This window comes from Acomys russatus, chromosome X (assembly GCF_903995435.1).
Source record: "Acomys russatus chromosome X, mAcoRus1.1, whole genome shotgun sequence".
In the NCBI taxonomy this organism is placed as follows: Eukaryota; Metazoa; Chordata; class Mammalia; order Rodentia; family Muridae; genus Acomys; species Acomys russatus.
The window spans coordinates 88,635,660-88,657,423 of record NC_067169.1 but is presented as its reverse complement, the minus strand read 5'-3'; the positions used below and the strand labels follow the sequence as shown (position 1 = coordinate 88,657,423).

Here is a 21,764-nt window from a genome sequence, read left to right as displayed (position 1 = left end):
ACTAATATTATTCCTATAACTTCTGATTTTAATTATCCATCTGAAACATCATGTTTGAGATTAGCAATCATCTGATAAAGTTTATCACATCTTTTCTTAAAAAAGAAAAAGATCCTACCTGTAGCAGCAGCAACAAAATCTGCTTCCACTCTTACTCCTCTGTTGGGTAGTGTCAATAAAAGCCCAGGCTAGAATCCTCCAGCTGTCTTTGATTCTTAATTCTCATTTATTCCACATAGCTCATCCCATACCCTTCCTTATTATGTGTCAATGCTAAATATGCTTCAAATTCTATCCATTTTCTCTTTTCTAGTTTTGCTACCTTATTTGAAAATACCATTACGTCTCTCTAACCATTAATTATTTATTAAATTCATATGAGATGCTGTACAGAAAACTGTAGTGGGCATAATTCTATCATTAGACTTTCAAATTAATTGTGAAGTGTAACTTCAACTCCTCAGAATCTGAAAATTTAAGAATAAGAGGAAAAAATCATAAATGTAGAAGAAAAGTGACTTCATTTTTCCCTGTTTGATTCACACTTTGGGAATCCAGATAGTGTTCAGATATTAGTTTCTAGTAATTCTGTAATTTCACTAAGTTATTAAGAATCTTATAGTGAGATTGACGTCTGTTAATTTTCATATTATATGGTTACAAAATTATAGTTCAAGTTTTCTGTAGCCAGTTGTATTTTATGTTTTGTTTTGTTTTTCAAAGCAGAGCTTCTCCTTGCAGCTTTGGCTGTCCTGGACTCACTTTGTAGACCAGGCTGGCCTTGAACTCACAGAGATCTGCCTGCTTCTGCCTCCTGAGTGCTGGGATTAAAGGTGTGTGCCAAGGTGCTGAGCTCCAGTTATAAAATTTTACTTCAGCTGGGGATAACGATCAGCTCTTTACCTCTGCCTCTACTTTTGGTATCCATATGTATACACGTCATACAAATATGTGTTTGTATACACATATATGTGTATATATTCACCTCCATACATGTGCATCAACGTTCTGAAGAGGGAATTCACTCTGTTGATAAATAGGTTTCTTCCCTGGTAGTGAGGATGTTGAACAATATTGATAGGAGATTTTTTTCCTACTAAAGACAGAACAGATGCTGACCCAGGTGTGTCTGTAGATGTTCTCCCTAATGCAGATAATCCTTTCCTGGAGATTCTTATGTTTTAAGGCAATTAAGTTAATGAACTAGTACAAACAATGGTATTTCCATGAGAAGGTAACTAATTTGATAATTATTTAGGTAGTTGAGAACCACTTGTATTTTATGCTTTTTTGTTGTTGTTGTTGGTTGGTTGGCTGGCAGACAGAGCTAGAGAATGGATAGATACTGTTATTGTGTTCAGCATACTCTCAAGTAACAGCTATCTAGCAAGAAGGATATGTTGTATTGATGTGGAGAAACAAAATCTTTTCAGGTAATTTTTATCCCATCATGTGATGTGCTGATGACATCAATATTTCAATTTTATTTAAGAAATAAAAATGTAATAAAAAATAATCATTAAGTGATAGTACCATAATTTTACTTATTGTGAAATCTCGATAGGAGAATATATATGTATATGCTTACAGAAATTTAGGGCAAGAAAGAATAAAGTATGAATATAAGGTTACTGGCTTGATTAACTTACCAAGAAGAAGTTGGTGACAATGTATGAGAGTCATGAAGCAGGGTTATAGAAAAATGTCTTCAGTTTAGATTTTACATTTGTAGAATTAGAGGTGCTTGAAAGATATCAAAAGGGAGTCTGCAATATGAAAACACAGCTATTTAAACGAAACATCATTGTACATACCTATAATCCTGCATCAGGGAGGTAGACTAAGAGGGTCATAAGTTCAAGTATAGGCTGACCTTCATCTTGACACCCAGTGCAGGCAGAGTTCTGTGACATGTCCCTATCTTAAAAACAAAAAACATAACACAACAAAACAACCGTGCAAAAAACCCTAATAAGACATTTTTAATTTGTAGTTTGTCAGTATGTGAATGTAATTTGCCCATGGATTTAGATAAAGTCTCCCAGGAAGATTGTTATCTTAAGAGGGCAATAATGCTTTGTGTGGTTGCTCTAGGGAAAACCAACATTCTTGACTCAGAGAAAATCAAACCAGAGAATCTGAGCGGTGAAAGAGATTAGTAGACATTCAGCAAAGTAGTCTTCTAGATCAGGGAACGAAAATGTTTCCAGGTAGATGGAGAGGTTATTGATATGGAGGCTCTTCTTATCTAGCAGGATGTCAAGATGAATAGAAACCTACGTGTGGGTTGAAACGTTCATTGTAAATTTAGTTGTATAATGGGGTTATGTAAATTGGGACATGAAGGCGGAAGAGAGAGATATGGATGGGTAGAGGGAGTTTCTTATTTTTAAGGATCAGTGAGACTTCCTTTCTTCTTTTTTTTTTTGTGTGTGTGGTGTGTGTATGTGTTTGTGTGCTGCAGGAGATAGAGCCCATGGCCTTGTGCATACTAGCCAAGTGTTCCACCACTGAAATTCCCACTGTTGGTATATTTAAAAGATAAATACCATATTTGGAGTTTCAACAGATTTAGAAGTAAATATTGTTTAAATGATTTTAAAGTTAATTTATTAGTAAACATTTTAATGACTATTTGAAAATAATATTTTCTTCAAGATATTGGTGGCTAATGTTCTACAATATATTCAGTTGTTGTTTTTATTCTGAGTGAAAATAGTTTTGTTCATTACTGAACATAGAGGTGTTTACTTGTTACTAAAGCATTGTTTTTATTTTTCAGATCTTTCCAGAAATCGTTTTACAGAAATCCCTTCAGATGTGTGGTTGTTTGCACCACTTGAAACATTAAACCTATATCATAACTGCATCAAAACCATTCCTGAAGCCATAAAGAATTTGCAGATGTTGACATACCTTAACATTAGGTAAGCAGACTTTTAAAAATAAATCTTGTAGGTGCTGAAAAGTTGGTTCAACACTTAAGAAAAAACCCTGCTTGTTTCAGAGGACCAAAGTTTGGTTCCTAGCACCCTCATGTTGGCTCATAACCATCTTTATGTCTAGTTTCAGAGGATCCAATGATGCTTTCTGACATCCTTGGGTACCAGGGAGACATATGATGCACATACATGCATGCAGGCAGAATACATCAATTAATAATAATAATAATAATAATAATAATAATAATAATAATAATAATAATAATAATAATAATAATTTAATAAGCAAATAAGACAAATGTTGAGTTTTCATAAGACTTTCATCATTTTTAGTAGTAAAGGAACATATTTTATTTATGCTCACATCATTTTGTAGGCTTTTTGTATTGTTCTTTAAGGCAATGTTTCTCAGTTTCACTTAGAGGAATTATCTAGGGATCTTGTTAAAAGATTGGCCTGTTAGATCTGTTGTGGGATCTGCATTTTCTAAGAGGTCCCTTGATAATTCCTTTACTTGTATGTGTGTTGACAATTAGATCTCACTTTGAGAGGAAGGGTTTAGAACATTAATATTCTTCTCATTAGTTGCCCAGTCATCTGAATTCACTTATACAGCACTCTACTTATGTTATAGTGAAAAACCTCTTAGGTAAATAAAGTCTTACCACTTGTGATGTTGCCAATTCAAGAATAGGTAGATTGGGATAGTATGGTTGGAAAATTAGATGACACAGCATCTTTATGATTAACATGTTTTTTTCTTTTAGTGATGGGGACCAACCCTGGGTGTTATGGGATACTAGGCAAGCATTTTATCACTGAACGGCATTCCTAGCCACTTTATGCTTGATATGTATTTTCGGTGTGACAGGCAATATTCCTAGTATCTCACTCATATTAGCTCATTTAATATTCGCTATGGTACAGATGAGAAAACTGGATTGTTTGCAAAAAGCCATATATTCGCACCGTTGTTCTTTTTTTTGAGATTTTTATTTTTTCCTTTTTAATTTTTTAAATATTTAATTAATTTATTTGGATTACATCTCAATTGTTTTCCCCTCACTTGTATCTTCCTGTTCCTCCCTCCTTCCCTTTTTGACACTATTCCCCTCCCCTAGGCCTGTGACCGAGGGGGACCTCCTCCCCCACTATATGGTCACAGACTATCTATCAGGTCTTCTCCTGGTAGCCTGCTTATCCTTTCTCTGAGTGCCACCAGGCCTCCCCACCACAGGGAAGTGGTGTTCTTTGATGTCTGTGGCAGAATGACCCTCCCCCAAATAGTAAAGTCCATCACTATTCAGTTTCCTTACATAAAATGGCCTAGAGTATGAAGGATTGTGAGTGGGACCTAGGGCATTAGGATTATTAGGCATCCAGGATTATTAAGTGAAGAACATTGCCCTTCCTTTTTGTTACAGATGGACAGACAGACAGACAGACAGACAGACAGACAGACATGCACACATGCATGAAGGCAAGCCAGCCTAGTATTTCTGTATATATTCTGCAGTGATAAGATGGGGTAAAGGCCTATCATAATGTTCTACTTGTAGGTTTCTAGGACCCTCTGGATCCTTCTACTTTGCTATTCTCCCATGCTTCTCTCATCTAGAGTCCCACTCAGACTAAGGCACCAGCCAAGGACAATACAGGCGATAAACTTTAAACCCCTATCCAGATCTAGCCAATGGTCAGAACCTTCTCCACAGTTGAGTGGAGAGTGGGATATGACTTTCTCACGTACTCTGGTGCCTCACATTTGACCATGTCCCCTGGAAGGGGAGACCTGGTGACACTCAGAGGAAGGACAGCAGGTTACCAAGAAGAGACTTGATACCCTATGAGCATATACAGGGGGAGGAGGTCCCCCTCAGGCACAGTCATAGGGGAGGGGAGTAAGGGGAAAATGGGAGGGAGGGAAGAATGGGAGGACATAAGGGATGGGATAACCATTGAGATGTAACAAGAATAAATTAATAAAAAAAAAGATGGGGTAAAGGGTCTTCTCTCCCCTCTCTATTCTTGGTGGCATAACATGGTGCTTTTGACCATATATACATTACATAAAATGCTGGGTACAAGTCTCTAAATGCTAATTTGAAAAATAAGAAAAAATGATAGTTATCTTTGCTAGTATATAATTGGTTTCTCCATACTTTAATTGTGAGATAATTTGGGTCTATCTATCTGAATTTGACTTTTGACTAACGCCTATTAAGGGTAAAGATCCCAGAACCAGACTGACCTGGTTTCAATACTGACCCCTGCCTACCAACTGTGTAACTTTGGAATATTTTAATTACTCTCTTTGTAGTTGATTTTCCTTTCCAAAATGGGGCTTATGATGAGTGTCTTCCTAAAGCAGGTTGTTGTGATGGGCAGTTGAGTTAATTCATGTGAATTAGTCTGGACATTTACTGGCACATAGTAAGTACTCAATTGTTCGGTGTTAGTTGTGTGGTGGTGGTGCACATCTTTAATTCCAGCTCTCAGAAGCAGAGGCAGGCAGGTCTTTGTGATGTGATATGATGCTAGGGATGTGGCCAGCCTGGTCTACAGAGCAAGTTCGAGGATAGCCAAACTACACAGAGAAACCCTGTCTAGACTGTCCTTAAAAGTTAGTTGTTATTGTTTTTAAATGTACTCTAGGGAATTTTTTCATTAATGTTAAGCTGATAGAAAAGTGTTATTAGGCTGTTCTGCTGTGCCTATATAGAAACTACTGGTATTTTTTTATTGATTTATTTTGATGTGTGTGTGTGTGTGTGTGTGTGTGTGTGTGTGTGTGTGTGTGTGTGTGTGTTTATATGATGAGTTGAGTTCCTGTGGAGGCCAGAAGATGGTATCAGATTCTCTAGAACTAGAGTTGCAGGAGATGGTGAACCACCCTCTTGCAGGTGCTGGGAACCAGATTTGGATACCCTGCAACAGCGGCCCATGCCCCTAATTGTTGAGCCGTCTCTTCACTCTCCAAGCTACCAATATCTTAAACGATAGATTTCTTTCTTCATTTTAAGCACAGGGTTAGCAAATTCTCCTCAGAGCTATTCCTTGATTAGAGTTATGGAGGTTATGAGTATGCTAATATTATGCCCCAGAAGAAGGTTCTGGCATTCTCTAACTCAGAAAAATCCTGACTTATTTGTGTGTGGGTGACATGCTAACAGTGTCATATGTAATTACAGAATCCTTACTATCAGATTTGTGTTTGAATCTCTGCTACAACTAGGCAACTCACTTAGTGAGTATTAGTCTTCATTTTTCATTTTTGTGTATTGAAGGTAATATTGCCTATCTTGTTGAGTTGGGATTAGATAGTGCATAAATGTAATTTGCATGCACTTTTTTTTTTGAAAGGAAACAATAAATGTCAGTAAAACTTATGATTCACTGTTGAGTTGCTTTACGGTTTTGTTTTGTTAGAAAACATTGAAATTCAGACATAAATTTCACAATAAGACTTTATTTTTTTTTCAGCCGAAATCTTTTATCAACATTGCCAAAATACCTATTTGACCTTCCTCTTAAAGTTTTGGTTGTCAGCAATAATAAACTGGTGTCCATTCCAGAAGAAATTGGAAAATTAAAAGATTTGATGGAATTGGTAAGCAAAATATTGCATTAAATTATATATATATATAATTATATATGTCACATAAAATATATACCTTTTAGAATTGTACTCATTCTTTTGTGGAATTTCACTCTATTCTTTTTTAAAAGGGATAACTTGGTATATGCCTAAATTCAGTTGGTTAAAAAATATCAGCTACTGCTCTGACATGAACTCTGGTGTGCCCTATTTGACCACTTCCCCTTGGTGGGGAGGCCTGGTGGCACTCAGAGGAAGGGGAAGCAGGCTACCAGGATGAGACCTGGTGGATGAGGAGGTCGCCTTCTGTCACTGACCTGGGGTGGGATAGGATAAAAGAGGGAGGGAGTGGGAACGGGAAGATACAATTAAGGGGATAACAATCGAGGTGTAATCTGAATATATTATTAAAAAAAGATGTCAGCTACATTTATTTACCTCTGATTTTTAGCTCCCAGCCAACAACAGCAACAGAAGTATGGTAATCCCTCACCCCTAGAGATTTTAGGAGGCTTGGTTACATGTTTCCCGGCATGTATTTCAAGTGACTAACTCCTTGTTCATTCACTTTGTGTATAAAGACGTTCTTAAGGAAAAGAGATTTTTTTCCCTATGGTTTTCTTGAGCTATTGGGGAGAGTTAGAGATGAGTGGAAGCTACAGCTGTGTGTTCTGGTGCTGCATGCCTTAGTCTCAGCTACTCCAGGGGAAACAGCGTGGTCATTGGAGCTTTGGAGTTTTCCCATCAAGCCAGGAAGCATAGCGAGCTGCCATTTCACCAAACACAAACCAACACATGAACAAATAATCAGTGTTTGAAAAGGTAGAGTATGATGCTTAAGAACAGAAGTAGTAGGAATGAAATTGCTTTCTTCAGCTAAAAGCTCATATGACTAAAACACTTTTAGGGCCAAAGTAAAAGGAAAGAGGCAATCACCTGCCTCTGCAATTGATTCTAGAAACTGATAAAATATCTCTGAATAATAGCATTTTAGATTTTAAAGGGCACTGAACTTCCAGAGCAAAACATAATTCAGTGCTCAAGCATTACATTATTTTAATGCTTTTGTATTATTTCAATTTTACACTGTACCATGCTGCTTATTTTTATATTCTGTTTTGTATTCAGGTAAAGCTTTCCCAATAAGTTGGTATTTTATGAGTTTTCTTAAGTAATATTTTATAATCTCTTAAGGAGCAGATGTTTTCTTTTTTAAAATTTATTTTTAATGTATATATTCACTTTACATCACAATCGTAGCTCCCTCGCTCCTCTCCTCCTGGCCCTACCCTTCCACTCTCTTCCTCATATCCCCTACCCCCTTCTCCTCAGAAAAGGGGAGATCCCCCAACACACCCTAGCACATCAAGTCACATCAGGACTTGCGCTCCTTCTAATCCACTGGGGTAACGTAAAGCAGCCCCACCAGGAGGATGTGATCGAAAATCGGGGAGCTGAGTCCATGTCAGAGACAGCCCCTGCTCCCCTTACCAGGAGACTCCCATGAAGCCTGAGCTGCCTGTTAGCTACCAGAAAGTCATTATTTACTCCCATCATGTTCATGTCACAATTGTACCAATGGGCCCGTTGTGAGGCCAGTCATTATGATAGTCCACAGAATTCACAAGTGGGTCATATTGATGCTTACTTTTGTCTTCTGGTAGCTAGCCAGTAGGGATGAATCTTGCATGTGAGTACTAGCTTGATTTTTCCATGTCCTATGTTTCAAGTAGGTGATGTCTTCAACAAAAGGTCTTATTGTCAATGTTTGGAGGGTAACCAACAGCAATAGCAAGAGGCTACAATATTTAAAACTTTGAGGTCTACAGGACCTCATTTGTCAAATGCTCTACAAGAGGTAACTCATTCCTGGCAAGGCCTTTTTATTTGATAAGATAAGGTGTCTAATAGGTGCATTGTTGCACTATTATTAATCGACTCCAATTTTTACTCTTTTTGTATATGCATGTGTGTTTATTTGTATCTATCTATATTTAAAGAAGCTTCTATAGTTATAGATTTCAATATGATTTTCCCCCAAAAGGCCTTTAGATGAATGCCTTTTAAATCAAGGTTGCATTTTTATAACCTTGAGAGAATTAAGATGCTGATAACTTTGAATATCTTTGAGTGGTATTTGTATTACACACACACATACACACACACACACACTTGTAACTGTATCGTATTCATATCTCTTTTGGAGAAAGTAATTTGTTTAACCTTATCTTGACTATTGTGTCTTGTTCTCTAGTTCGTATCTCTACAGTCTTGACTTTTATGAGGTTTTTATCCTCCTAAATAATTTAAAATGGACTTCAGTAATTGACACATTATTTTAGTTGGTTGATAATTTTCTATAGTATTTTTATCTCTGCATGAACATTTGGCTCATTCTTCTAATTTCAATGCCAAAAGTTGTTCTTTAGTTGAGAGTTTTACTTATGTATGTATTAAAGCTAATCTCAATTTCTTTGCATAGAAAATTTTATTATTGACTGTGTTATATTGAATGAGGAGCCAATAAAAATAAAGATCTGCCAGCAAAGGACATTAGAAGTAACTTTGCTAACAATTTGTCCAAATGCTTCAAGTTTAAAATTGAAGTTATTGTGTACTTCTCAAATTTGTTTCATTTTATTTTCTTGTTTTCCTTAGGACATTAGCTGCAATGAGATTCAGGTCCTTCCCCAACAAATGGGAAAATTACATTCACTTAAAGAGCTAAATATAAGGAGAAATAACCTTCATGTTTTGCCAGATGGTAAGATATTTGCTATTTTTCACTCACTGGAGTAATAGAGTAACCATACACATTTTAACTTACTGGGTTTTTTTTTTCATTTCTGAACAGAATTAGGAGCTCTCCCCTTAGTGAAGTTGGATTTCTCCTGTAATAAAGTGACTGAAATTCCTGTTTGCTATAGGAAGCTGCATCATTTACAAGTAATCATTTTGGATAACAATCCACTGCAAGTCCCACCAGCACAGGTTTGTAATAAACATATGATACTTACTCCTCAAGGTTTTATGATTGTATCTGTTTATTAGATTTAAAAACAATACCATATGAGTCAGTTTTGTCTTTTACAGAGCAGAATTTTGAAAATGTAAAATAGGTGTAATAGCTGTAACTAGTGCCCTCACTTACAAGGCACTGATTTGGCTGAGGAGCACAACAGTCCCATTACCTCTAGTCTTTGGCCCTGACATATGAAGAACTGTTTTTGTTTGTTTGTTCACTTGCTTGCTTGCTTTCATTGTGCAATAATGTTACATTGCATTCATTAAAAAGGTATTTTTAATATATCTATTAATTTTTAGATATTTTCATACACTGCATCTTGATTATATTCACATTCATCCCCGAATCCTCCTCTTCCTTCCTCCCAGATCCTCCTACTCCCAATCATGTCTTCTTTTTATATTTTTTGCTTGCCTTTTATCAGAAGAGACTATCTCTCGGACACTGTCTGGGTCCTCTGACTCTTGCAGTCTTTAAGTCCCCTCTTCTGTGGTGTTCCTGAGCCTTAAGTATCTGTAGGGGTTTGTCTCCCAATGGTCAGATGGTCGCTGCATTTTGAATACTTGTGGCTTTCTTTTTCTTTCTCCTGCTTTCCTTCCTTCCTTTCTCTGAAAATAGATTTTTTAATACATCATATTCTGATTAGGGTTCTCCCTTCCCTAACCTCTTCACCCACTCAAATCCACATTCTTTTTACTTTTTCTTTTTTTTTTCTGAGACAAAGTTTCTCTGTGTTATAGCCCTGGCTGCTCTGGAACTCTCTTCGTAGACTAGGCTGACCTCGAACTCACAACGACCTACTTACTTCTGTCTCCCGAGTGCTGGGATTAAAGGCATGCTCCACCAAATCCACATTCTTTGTTGCTCTCTCTAATTAGAAAATAAGCAGGCATCTAAAAATAATAAAATGAAGCTAGGTGTGGTGGTGTACTCCTGTAATCCTAGCGTTCGGGGAGGCAAAGGCCGATAGATCTGTTAGTTCAAGGTCAGCCTTGTCTAGAAAGTGATTCCAGGACAGCCAAGGCTACACAGAGAAACCCTGTCTCAAAACAACAACAACAACAACAACAGCAGCAACAATTAAAATTTAAAAATCTGAACAGGACCAAACAAACAGAAAAACAAACAATCAAAGAAAAAGCACAAGAAATATATATGGACATAGAGACAGATACATCAATATACATAGATCCCTGAAAATTACAAAATCAGAAACCATAATATATAAGCAAAGGACTATATGATATGAAAAGGAAAATGAAAAAAAATTGTAGACAAAGAATTATGAGACAAAAAAAAAAAAAATCCCCTGCAAAATTACCATTGAGTTTATTTTGTGTTGGTGTCTACTGCTGGTTTGAGGATGTGGCCTTCATAGTGGTTTGTATGCCCAGTAAGACTCCACTAGTGAAACTAACTCTTCATTTGGGAATGGTCATCAATTGGAGATAGCTTCTGGGGGCTCTTGTCTACTTCCCTTCTCAGATTTGGACCTTTGTATGGCGCAGACACATGCAGGCCCTGTGCATGCTGCCACCATCTCTGTGAGTTCATGTGTGCCTTAGTCCTGCTGTGTTTTGAAGGCCTTCTTTCCTTGATGTCCCCATCCTCTCTGGCTCTTAGAATCTTTCCACCTTCTCTTCCACAGGATTCTCTATAGTTGTGGCTTTCCTTAAACATCTCCATCAACTGCAAAGAGAAGCTCTGTAATGAGGAGTGAGAGCTACACTTATTTGTCAATATGAGGATATATATTTATAATACAGCTAGAGGGTATACTGGTTTAGGTAACTGGCAGTAGTAGATCCTCGTCTACATTCCATGTCCTCCTCCATCATGAATGATTGGCTAAATTTACAGTGCCAAGCAAGGATTCCCTTCTATTGAGTGGGTTTTAAGTCCTGAGAAGTGACTGTTGGTTACTCCAAGATATTAGTGCCATCATTGTACCTTTAAGAATATATTGCCCATTTGTCCACAAATTTCGGGAATTGCTTGTTTTTAATAGCTGAGTAGTATTACATATTGTAAATGTACCACAGTTTCTTTATCCATTCTTCTACTGAGGGACACGTAGGCTGTTTTCAGGTTCTGGCTAGAAATGATCATAATGAGTGAGTTAACCCAGAAGCAGAAAGAGTCAAATGGTATATACTCACTTATATCTGCATACTAGCCCAAGGGGCATGTCCCATGAAAGTCTTCACTAACCAGGAAACTGGGACAGATGGGAGGACATCCTATTGGGACTCTAAATGAGAGAAGCATGGGAGAATAGCAAAATAAAAGGATACAGAGGGTCCTAGAAACCTACAAGTAGAACAATATGATAGGCAGATTTGGGCCCAGGGGTCCCGCTCAAACTAAGGCACCAGCCAAGGACAATACAGGAGGTAAACTTTAAACCCCTTCCCAGATCTAGCCAATGGTCAGAAGAATCTCCACAGTTGAGTGGAGAGTGTGATATGACTTTCTCACATACTCTGGTGCCTCACATTTGACCATGTCCCCTGGAGGGGGAGACCTGGTGGCACTCAGAAGAAGGATAGCAGGCTACCAAGAAGTGACTTGATACCCTATGAGCATATAAAGGGGGAGGAGGTCCCCCTCAGTCACAGTCATAGGGAAGGGGAGTAAGGGGAAAACGGGAGGGAGGGAAGAATGGGAGGATACAAGGGATAGGATAACCATTGAGATGTAATATGAATAAATTAACAAAATAAAAAAAATAATATCTTGCCATGCTGGTCCATGTTATGGTTCATTGATGTTACAGCTGGGTAGGACTGTTACGTGTGTTTTGATCTATTGGCAACTTGCATATATGGTTCCTTCTGAAACTATGATTGCTAGTCTTCACGGAGGAAGCTTTCAGTTCTGTTTCCTATGGATTTCTTCAAATTTTGTGTGTCAAGTATGTGATATATTCAGCAATTGAATCTTACCTTCTTTTTCTAGAATGCACTAAGGACAATGACCATAGCATATATTGTTTTGGGGGTCCTTTTGGTGCCTTTAACCAGAAACTTGAAAGGAGGTTTCCCATGTCTGGTACTGGGGTTTTCATTAGTCTGTGGATCTGGGGGAGAACATTGTTTCCTCTATTTGTGTAACTTTGATTACGCTCCCTCTACACACACACATAGTCCATGTAGTATCAAAAAGTATATTTATAAGAATCTGAGAACTTGTTAAAATCTTACATCCTCTTCTAATAATGTATCTCTATGAAGCCAGATAATCTTTATCTATTTCATCTAAAAAACATAGCGAGAGCTTGAAAAAAGAATACAGGGTGAACTGGGTGTGGTGGTACATGCCTTTAATCCCAGCACTCAGATAGGCAGATCTTTGTGAGTTTGACACCAGCCTGGTATGCAAAGCAAGTTCAGGACAGCCAGGGCTATACAGAGAAACCCTGTCTTGAAAAACCAACCAACCAACCAGAGAGTGGGGGCGGGGGCGTGGATGGAGAGAGGGCGGGATGAATACTGGGTATAATGGTTAACCTGCACTTGACAGAGCGAGGCAGGAGGATTAGTAGTTTAAACACAGGGAGTTTGAGACCAGCCTCACTTATGTGAGGCTGTCTCAAGATAATGTGAGTTTGAAGTCATTTATTCTGTGCCTTGTTTTCCTTGAATGAGGGCTACTATGCATGGCTCCAGAATCTATACACTTCCATCCCCCACCTTATTTAACCCTATTCCATGATTCTTCACCTGCTGTTTCACCCCACTTGCCTTCTATTCCCCATTCCTTTAAAATACTTTCCTATAATTCCTTGCTATCCCTTAGTAGTTCTTTATTAGTTCCGGCATCTTTCACACCCTGTTCTCGCTTCCATGGTTCGATATCATGAACTCTTTTCTCCAGTGTGTATTTTTGACTTCTCTGTAAAATATCTGGTAGCTATAGAAGTGTGGGTTTATATGCATCTTCAAGTCTATTGATTAACATGTCTTTATGCAAGCACCATGCTGTTCTATTACTATAATTCTGTAGTATAGCTTGAAATAAGGGATAGTGATACCTCCAGCACTGTTTCCATTGTTAAGGATTGTTTTGGCTGTCTCAACCCTGGTGTTTTGCCATAGTGTGTGTTGTGTATTTAATTGTGTCTGTGTGCACATGCCATAGTACATAAGTGGAGGTCAGAGGACAATCTCATGTGTTAGTCCTTACCTTCCACTTTGTTAGAACAATGTGTCTCTTGTTTTGTCTCGGCGTGTGCTAGGCTAGCTCCCTGCCAGTTTTAAGTGATTCAAGAGATTTTCCTGTGTCCCCATTCTATCTTGTGGTACCTCTGTTGGGATTAGAGACTTGAGATACTATATTTGCTGCTGTCGTTTTTAGTGTGGACTTGGGGACCCAAACTTTGGTCCTCATCCTTTTGTGGCAAGTGCTTTACCCAGAGAGTCATCTGTTCATCTCTTCAGCCAGCCTACATTCTTCTGGGTACTAGTGTTTTTTAAAATCCTCTTATCATTGTTTTTTTTTTCTTTTTTTTTTCTTTTTGTTTGTGTGTGTGTGACCAATGGAAGTATTTTCTCAGAGAATTTTCCTAGTTGAATTGTATTCCAACTGGGTTGGTATTATGACTTTTTGTTTTTGGAGACAGGATTTCTCTGTGCATGTAGCCTTAGTTGTTCTGGGACTTCCTCTGTATACCTGACTGGCTGCAAACTCAGAGATCCGCTTATTGCTCCATCCTGAGTGCTAGAATTAAAAGTGTGTACCATCACTGGCTATGGCTTTTTAAAAAATAGATTATCTATTTAAGCTATCTTCGTTAGTCTTTCTTCATATATTGTATCAGTTTTTTTGGTGTTTTTGTTTTTGGTGACATATATTTATTTGTCCTTAATAATCTGGTGACTAGTATATTTCTTATATTTTTAATACAGACATCACTCATGATATAGGTCTTATAGTTTTCAGTACTTTGTTCATTTTACTGTTAACAAGAAAATGTGAGTGAAGTACAGAAAAATGGGGGCTCAGCAGTTACGAACCATTTCTGTTTCTGCTGGTTCAGAGGCCCCAGGTTCAGTTTCCAGCATTATGAATGAGGGTTCCAGTTCCAGAATCTTTCACACCCTGTTCTGCTTTCAGTGGTCATCAGCCACACATGTGGCGCATTTACCTATAGGCAGGCAAACATGCATAGACATAAATTAAAAATAAATAGATCTTTTAAAAAAGGTACAGTTTATTTTAAGTATAAATACACACACAGATCTGAACCAGATGGGATCCTAGCATGGAGAGAAGTAGATACAAGCCCCATCACTAACTCAGAAGCTGTTTCCAAATGACATCCAATTGTAAATGAGGAATCAGTTTCCCCCAATGGAGTCTCACAAGGATTAAAAACCACACTTAAAGGCAGGCCCCATGCCCAGCAGTAAAAGGTCAAAAATGAACTCAATGTTATTTTTGAAAGTTTTTTTTTTTTGTTCTTACAATGCTTTGTCTGGGCTTTTTAAAAAAAATAAATCTCAGATTTTTTGTTTATATATTATGGTTTCCAATTTTGTTTTTATGGGTTTTATATGAATGAATGTGTGCATTCAGCATTGGTAGAGGTATTTGTGTGCATTTTCTTTGGCTTTTTTGGTTTGTTTTGTTCTATTTCGTTTTTAATTTTTTATGTTAAATAATAATAATAATAATAATAATAATGTATGGGTTTTGTTGGGTTTAGAAGTGAGGAAGATATGGGATGAGTTAGGAGAGGGCAGACTATAATCAGAATGTATTGTATGAAAAAAACCTATTTTCACTTAAAAGAAGAAAATAAAAAATAACCACATTCTTAACTAAGAAAAAATAAGAATGTAATATAGAAAACTTTTTCTGATACAATGATGATAGTAGATTATTTTAAACCAATACGTTGATTATATTACACATGGATAAAATAAACTACATGCAGCAGGGAGAACCATGAGACAATCATGAGCGATATAAATGTTACATTCATGGTGATTTGAATATTTGTATTTGTCAAACTTGAGGTAAACATATTTCCTATCTTGTTGGGTCTAAATTTCTGAGTGAAAATCAGTATCTATCGCATCTCATCTCTATTAACTTAAATCCTTTATCTTAATCGAAAAAAATCTTATCCCCTAACCAATTAAACTTGATTGTAAAACTAAACTATGTGCTCTTCAATGCCCCCTTGAAGACTTGAGAAGGAATAAAACTAAAATGCCTGAGTGAACCGGTAGTGCAGGTTAGCAGCTTCCAAAATGAAAAAATGACTGAGGCATTTTACTGCCTGGACAGTCACCCAACACTCTCTATAAGGTTGGAGCCTCATCTTCGGGCCTTGTAGCCCAATATCCCTGCCAGACATTTTCGCAAGGCAGGAACTATTGAGGACTTGCTTACCCTGTCTTTGCAGAATTTGGCTGTTGACTCTGCCTGCATCTATCTAAGCTTACCCATTTTTAGGCAGAATTCTGTCTGTGACAGAATCAAGGACATTTTGCCCAGTGTCTGGTTTGCCAATTTGAAGCCAACTCCATAAGGAGGCTCTTTGATGCTTATCATCTTCTTTTAGGTCAGCTAGATGTTGTCAGGAGTTAACTTGTCTTGTTGTCAAAGAATGTTTAGAATAATAAAAACATCTTTATTGCCATATGATGATAGTAGATTTTTATTGTTATCAGCATTGTCACCTTTTTCTACCTTAAAGTACTGGTTGTGTTATCTCAGCATAATTTGAGATAATTTCAAAATATAAATAACTTAATAGTGTTTCTTTATATTTAGAATTCGGGACATTGAGCTGGGTCAGCATTTAAGTGCAGTTTCTGTTTTTTAAGAGGACCTGAGTTTGTTTCCCAGCACCCACATGATGGCTCATAACCATTGATAACTCCAATCCCAGGGATCTCACATTCTCTTCTGTGCTCTGCCATATAGCATACACATGGTGCACATTCCTACATACAAGCAACATACTAATACACATAAAAATAAATAAATAAATATTTGTACTTAGAATTGTTATTAAATGTACTTTATTTTTTGTTTACAGATATGCTTAAAGGGCAAAGTGCACATATTTAAGTACTTAAATATACAAGCGTGTTGTAGAATGGATAAGAAACCAGATTCCCTGGATCTTCCATCACTGAGTAAAAGAATGCCTTCTCAGCCTCTCACAGACAGGTAATGTAAATAGTCTTACAGTTTTCAGTCTATAATTGTCCTATTTTCTTATAGAAGTTTATCACTCTTGGGGATACTGAATGAATTGAGTTTGATTAAACCAAAGTTATATGTACTTGATTGACACTCCTTGAGTAACTTCCAGGATACTGAACTAAATGTGAAATTTTCGTTGGGTAGTTGTTATTTTGGCACAGAAGATGTAAATGTTTTACAGTGTAATTAAAAGCATTGATGTCCTGTCTGTGACAACTGTTAGCCTACTTTTGATGCCTATGTTAATACTCATAATAGCTAGTAGAATTGGACTTTGAACTGGAGTTGAATGAAGAGGAAACTATTTTGGTGGTGCCTTTCTTCCTTTTATTTTCTTTTTCCGATGTTGAGTCTTTATCTAGGCAAGTGCTCTATCACTGAACTACAACCCAGCTGTGTGTTTGTGGAGTGTGTGTGTGTGTGTGTGTGTGTGTGTGTGTGTGTGTGTGTGTGTGTGTTTCTCTTTGTGGTGCTGGGTGTTCAATGCCAACCTTGTTGCATACTAGACAAGTGCTCTACCATTCAGCCTTGTCTCTTTATCTCCTGGTTCAAAATGATATATTCTTGATAATCTTTGATTGTGCTGTTCCCTTTATGATTCTTTTAATTCTTTTAAATTCATACTTTCAAGATGTTTGAAAGTGTGAAAGTGTGAAAATACAGTTCTATCTAGAAATTTGGAAAATAACTCAGAATGGAGTAGCACTACAGAAAGGGAGACTATGACCACCTAAATGATTCAAAAGTTTTTCATTTATTTATATGATAAATTTTAGATTACTTTGGATGTGGTTATAGTAAGTACTATTATTAACAGCACAGGTCTTGAATTCCCAAATAGGATTTTCTCATGCTTCTCTTACCTTCATGAAATATTTAAGTATTTATATTAATTCCAAAAGTGTATTATGTTTAATGTTAGTAGTAGAGCAACACTGATGTTCTATTAAAGCTAGAATTAATATCTATGCTAATGTCTATTAATAAACTTATTTTTGCAAGTGAAATTACTTTATACTGATATACATAGCTGTTGAATGAGAATGCCTATGCTGTTAGATTCAGGATGTATTTTATTGAAAGCAGTACATGTTGGTCTTTGCAGCTTGTGGAACTCACAGTCTAGGTGGAGGAATCAGTAAATAAACAAAACAAGGAAACATAAATTACAGTTCAGGTCATTTTGTACTACTTTAAAGGAATACCCAAGACCACTTAATTTTAAATAATAGAAATTTTATGGCTCATAATTTTGGAAACTGATTAAGCCCAAGATAGGGGAGCCACATTCAATGAGGGCCCTATCGCAGCATGGCAACAGGTAACAGATAAGAAAAAGCAAGTGAGAGATGTGAACAGGGTGTCACATTTACTCCCTTAACAAATCTATTTGTAGGGAAAGAAAATAATTCCTACAATAGAGAGGTAATGGCTTCAGAGACTGCACTCTTATGATTCCAACCCATAGCAGACTCAACATGCCAAGTTTACAACACATTCAGGCCGTAGCATTCTATGCCCCCCCCTCTCACACACACACACACACACGAGTCATGCACATGTGAGCACTTTTCAAATATTTTCTGGTGCTTAAGCAACATGCATCCAGCAGAAACCATACTTAATTTTGATTTTTCATCTTTTCTGGGGATGCAAATATATAATATGAGTGCTGCTGGGCAGTGACAGTGAACTGTTGTTGAATCACAGGGGTAGACAAGGAGTGGACTGGGTATTGCTAAAATATGATGTTTAAACTGCATGGTAAATGTATTTTTCTTTGAAATATTTTTTCAACTTATGAGGAACTTATTGGATTATATATATGTGTATATATACATATATATAATTCTATCTACTCCTTTCCTTCACAATGTATATGTATATGTATGTATATGCATATATATATGCTAAACAGATATAATCTTTGTTATATTTTATGACTTCAAAAGAATAAATACCTAATGATTTTTAAAAGTAGAGATTCATTGTGACACTTAACTTAGTACCCGCTACATACTAGGGAGTCTTTTTACAGTGTGTAATAACTACTTGGCTACCTGTGTGGCATAATCTGCAAGTTACAAATCTATAAGGACATCTCCAGCCTTACACAAAACAGCTCAATACTCAGCACTTTTCAGACAGTGTGAATGTTTATGTTCCCTTTTCTTAATTATTAAATGGACTAGTGTTTGTTAGTCGTGACTCTGGAGTTGGAAGTGATAATAGAGAGATGCGATTGTCTACAACATGAGTCGTTTCTCATTTATCTCTGTTATTTTGCCATTTCATAGAGCTTTGAAATGGAGTCACGTCTACAGATTTGATGTTATGCACATTATTTATGCAAATAACACATGTTCTTATGGCCAACAAGAAGTTGCATAAAGTTAAAAAAAATCAAAGCCAAAACCACCGATATAAGTTTCCTTATCACGAAGGTTTTTCTGGCAGGGCAGCCTATTTTTCTTTTGTTTTTTCCAATCTCTTGGGAGAATTACTCTTATCACCTACTACATTGCAGAGAACATAAAGGAAAAAATATTGCTTAAATGGCATGAAGTAATACTTTGTAGAAAACTTTCTGGTATTTCCTTCTTTAAGAATATTTGACATCAAAAGTATGTATTTTGCATTATCTTGGGATACTTTAGCTCAACTGTGCATTGTGTATTTAAGAAGAAAATTCTAACTTCTCTAAGGATTTTTCTTTCTTCAGTATGGAAGATTTTTATCCAAATAAAAATCATGGCCCTGACTCTGGAATTGGAAGTGATAATGGAGAGAAGCGATTGTCTACAACAGAAGTGAGTCTCCTCCCTTGCTGGCTTGTGTTGTCTCTCTATTTCTGGAGCTTTTAAGAAGAGGAACTTGAGCATATTGGCTTTTACTTTTATATGCAGATATAATTATTGTTATGTTTTATGACTTCAAAAGAAAGAGTGCCTACTGATTTTTAAAAGCAGAACATTCACCATGACATGTTTTGCTTGGAAAGCTGGAGATGTAAAGCAGATGTTTTGTAATTCCTATTTAATCAAAAGAGCAAAAACATCATCAAGTGATTCAAATGCCTCATTTATACTGTATGCTTGTTCCTTTCAGCCATCAGATGATGACACAATCAGCCTTCACTCTCAAGTCTCAGAATCAAATAGAGAGCAAACATCAAGAAATGAGAGTCATGTAATAGGAAGCAAGCCTGATTCTCAGAAAGGTAATTCATGTGCTATTTGCTAGTTTTATTTTATGTACATACCCCATTTAAAAATGAGAGTTTATTTAAAACAGACTTTGGAAATTTACAGTATTTAAAGGTATATCTTATATTGAGAAAACAAACCTTTTATCTTAATGACTAAAATAATTAGAACATCTATTATATTTTATAATATTAATCTGTACCTAGACCAGGAGGTGTATGATTTTATTGATCCCAGCACAGAAGATGTAGCAGTCCCAGAACAAGGAGATACACATATTGGATCATTTGTTTCTTTCCTTAAGGTAAACAAAACTGAACAAACAATAATAACATTCACTTTTTCCTGATCATACAAAAGTATACCATGCAATTTAAAATGATAATTTTCCTTTTTATAAGGGAAAAGAAAAGTGCTCTGAAAAATCTCAGAAAACTGAAGAACTGGGAAATGAAAAAAAGTAAGTATATGCTAATTTTCAAAATAAAATGTTAATTATGAATACTTGTATTATTCATCATGTATTTCTACTTGAAAGCAGTTGAAAGAATTTTTACGTCATCTTTTTCCCATGTAATGTTTCAGGTACTGTGACTTCTTTAATTAAATTTATAATTATAATAGACATTTGTTTTTCCCCTAAAGTAGAATGATAATCACGTTCACCATTCTTTTTACATAAAAAGACTGTATCTTCGCAATGGAGTCTCACTTCCATTTGACTTCTTTAACAACATTTTTATAAAAATGCCATCAACACCGTTTTATCAGTAAGGAAGCTGAGACCTAGAATTCTGAATTTCTTGAACTTTCCATTGTGTCTCCAGGTTATAGGAGCATCAAGTATTTATGTCCATATTTTATTATAGCAATTGATATTTGTATCTTTTCTTTATATTTTACCTTACAAAATGATGAAGTCATCCTTTTAGGTTGCTTTATAGCTATAAGAACCATGTACGAGGACCAACACTGTGTGATTTTCCATCTCATTTAATTTTCACTAAAATCTTACATGGAAGAAATTGACCCAGTATCTATATAAGAGAGGTGAAATTTAGAGATTGTATATTATCTGTTAAAGACTTTACATTATGTAATAAAACTGCTTAGATGAGACCCACTTGTGTTTGAACTGAGTTTTCTCCTAGTCTCCATAGTTTTCTCTGAACATTGCGCTTCCTTCATGTGACTTTGATGGTAATTTTGTTAAGTGCTAGGGATTGAACTCAAGGACTCATTTCTACTACTAAAAACATATTCTCTAAACTACGCACCTTGAACATTATTTGATAATTTTCTGAGCAGTGTTAATTTTTTTCTACTCCCAGTGAGGAAGTACATTGCTTCTTTTTGTAGTCTTTTCTGTTTTGTAATACTGAGGATTGACTGGAGAGCCTTTGGTATTCTAGACAAATGCACTCTACCATGGAACTCGAGCCTCAGTTGTAAATTAATGAGTTTTTTTAGACTATTGCATAGATGTCCATAAAGCATACTAGGCATTCTCATCCTCCATCTCACTACTACACCTGTTGTCTTCTCTCATGTTGTTCATGTGAGTTCATTTTCTTTTGTGTCCCATTGAGATTAACCAGGGCCCTCTGTATCAATTATGAGTTTTCAACTATCCATTGGAACCTGGTGACTCAGCAGTGGATATACAACTAAACACACTGGGTCACGCTCTCCCAGATTCTATCAATAGCCAGTAGTTCAGAAGTGAAGGTTAGGGCGCCCTGAATTCCTTGCTCCCTTGACCTATTGTTTGG

At 36.4% G+C, this 21,764-nt stretch overlaps 1 protein-coding gene across 4 annotated transcripts in view; it reads left to right on the top strand.

The window, feature by feature from the left end:
* The window catches only part of Lrch2 (leucine rich repeats and calponin homology domain containing 2), a 76,883-nt gene that overhangs the window by 25,349 nt on the left and 29,770 nt on the right, over window positions 1-21,764 (top strand). For all 4 annotated transcript variants that reach the window (XM_051141427.1, XM_051141429.1, XM_051141425.1 and 1 more), the window contains exons 2-10: window positions 2,783-2,927; window positions 6,426-6,552; window positions 9,199-9,304; window positions 9,395-9,531; window positions 16,617-16,750; window positions 19,509-19,596; window positions 19,895-20,006; window positions 20,199-20,296; window positions 20,394-20,452. In XM_051141427.1, coding sequence (XP_050997384.1) covers window positions 2,783-2,927; window positions 6,426-6,552; window positions 9,199-9,304; window positions 9,395-9,531; window positions 16,617-16,750; window positions 19,509-19,596; window positions 19,895-20,006; window positions 20,199-20,296; window positions 20,394-20,452 — 1,006 coding nt within the window. The remainder of the gene's footprint in view (window positions 1-2,782; window positions 2,928-6,425; window positions 6,553-9,198; window positions 9,305-9,394; window positions 9,532-16,616; window positions 16,751-19,508; window positions 19,597-19,894; window positions 20,007-20,198; window positions 20,297-20,393; window positions 20,453-21,764) is intronic.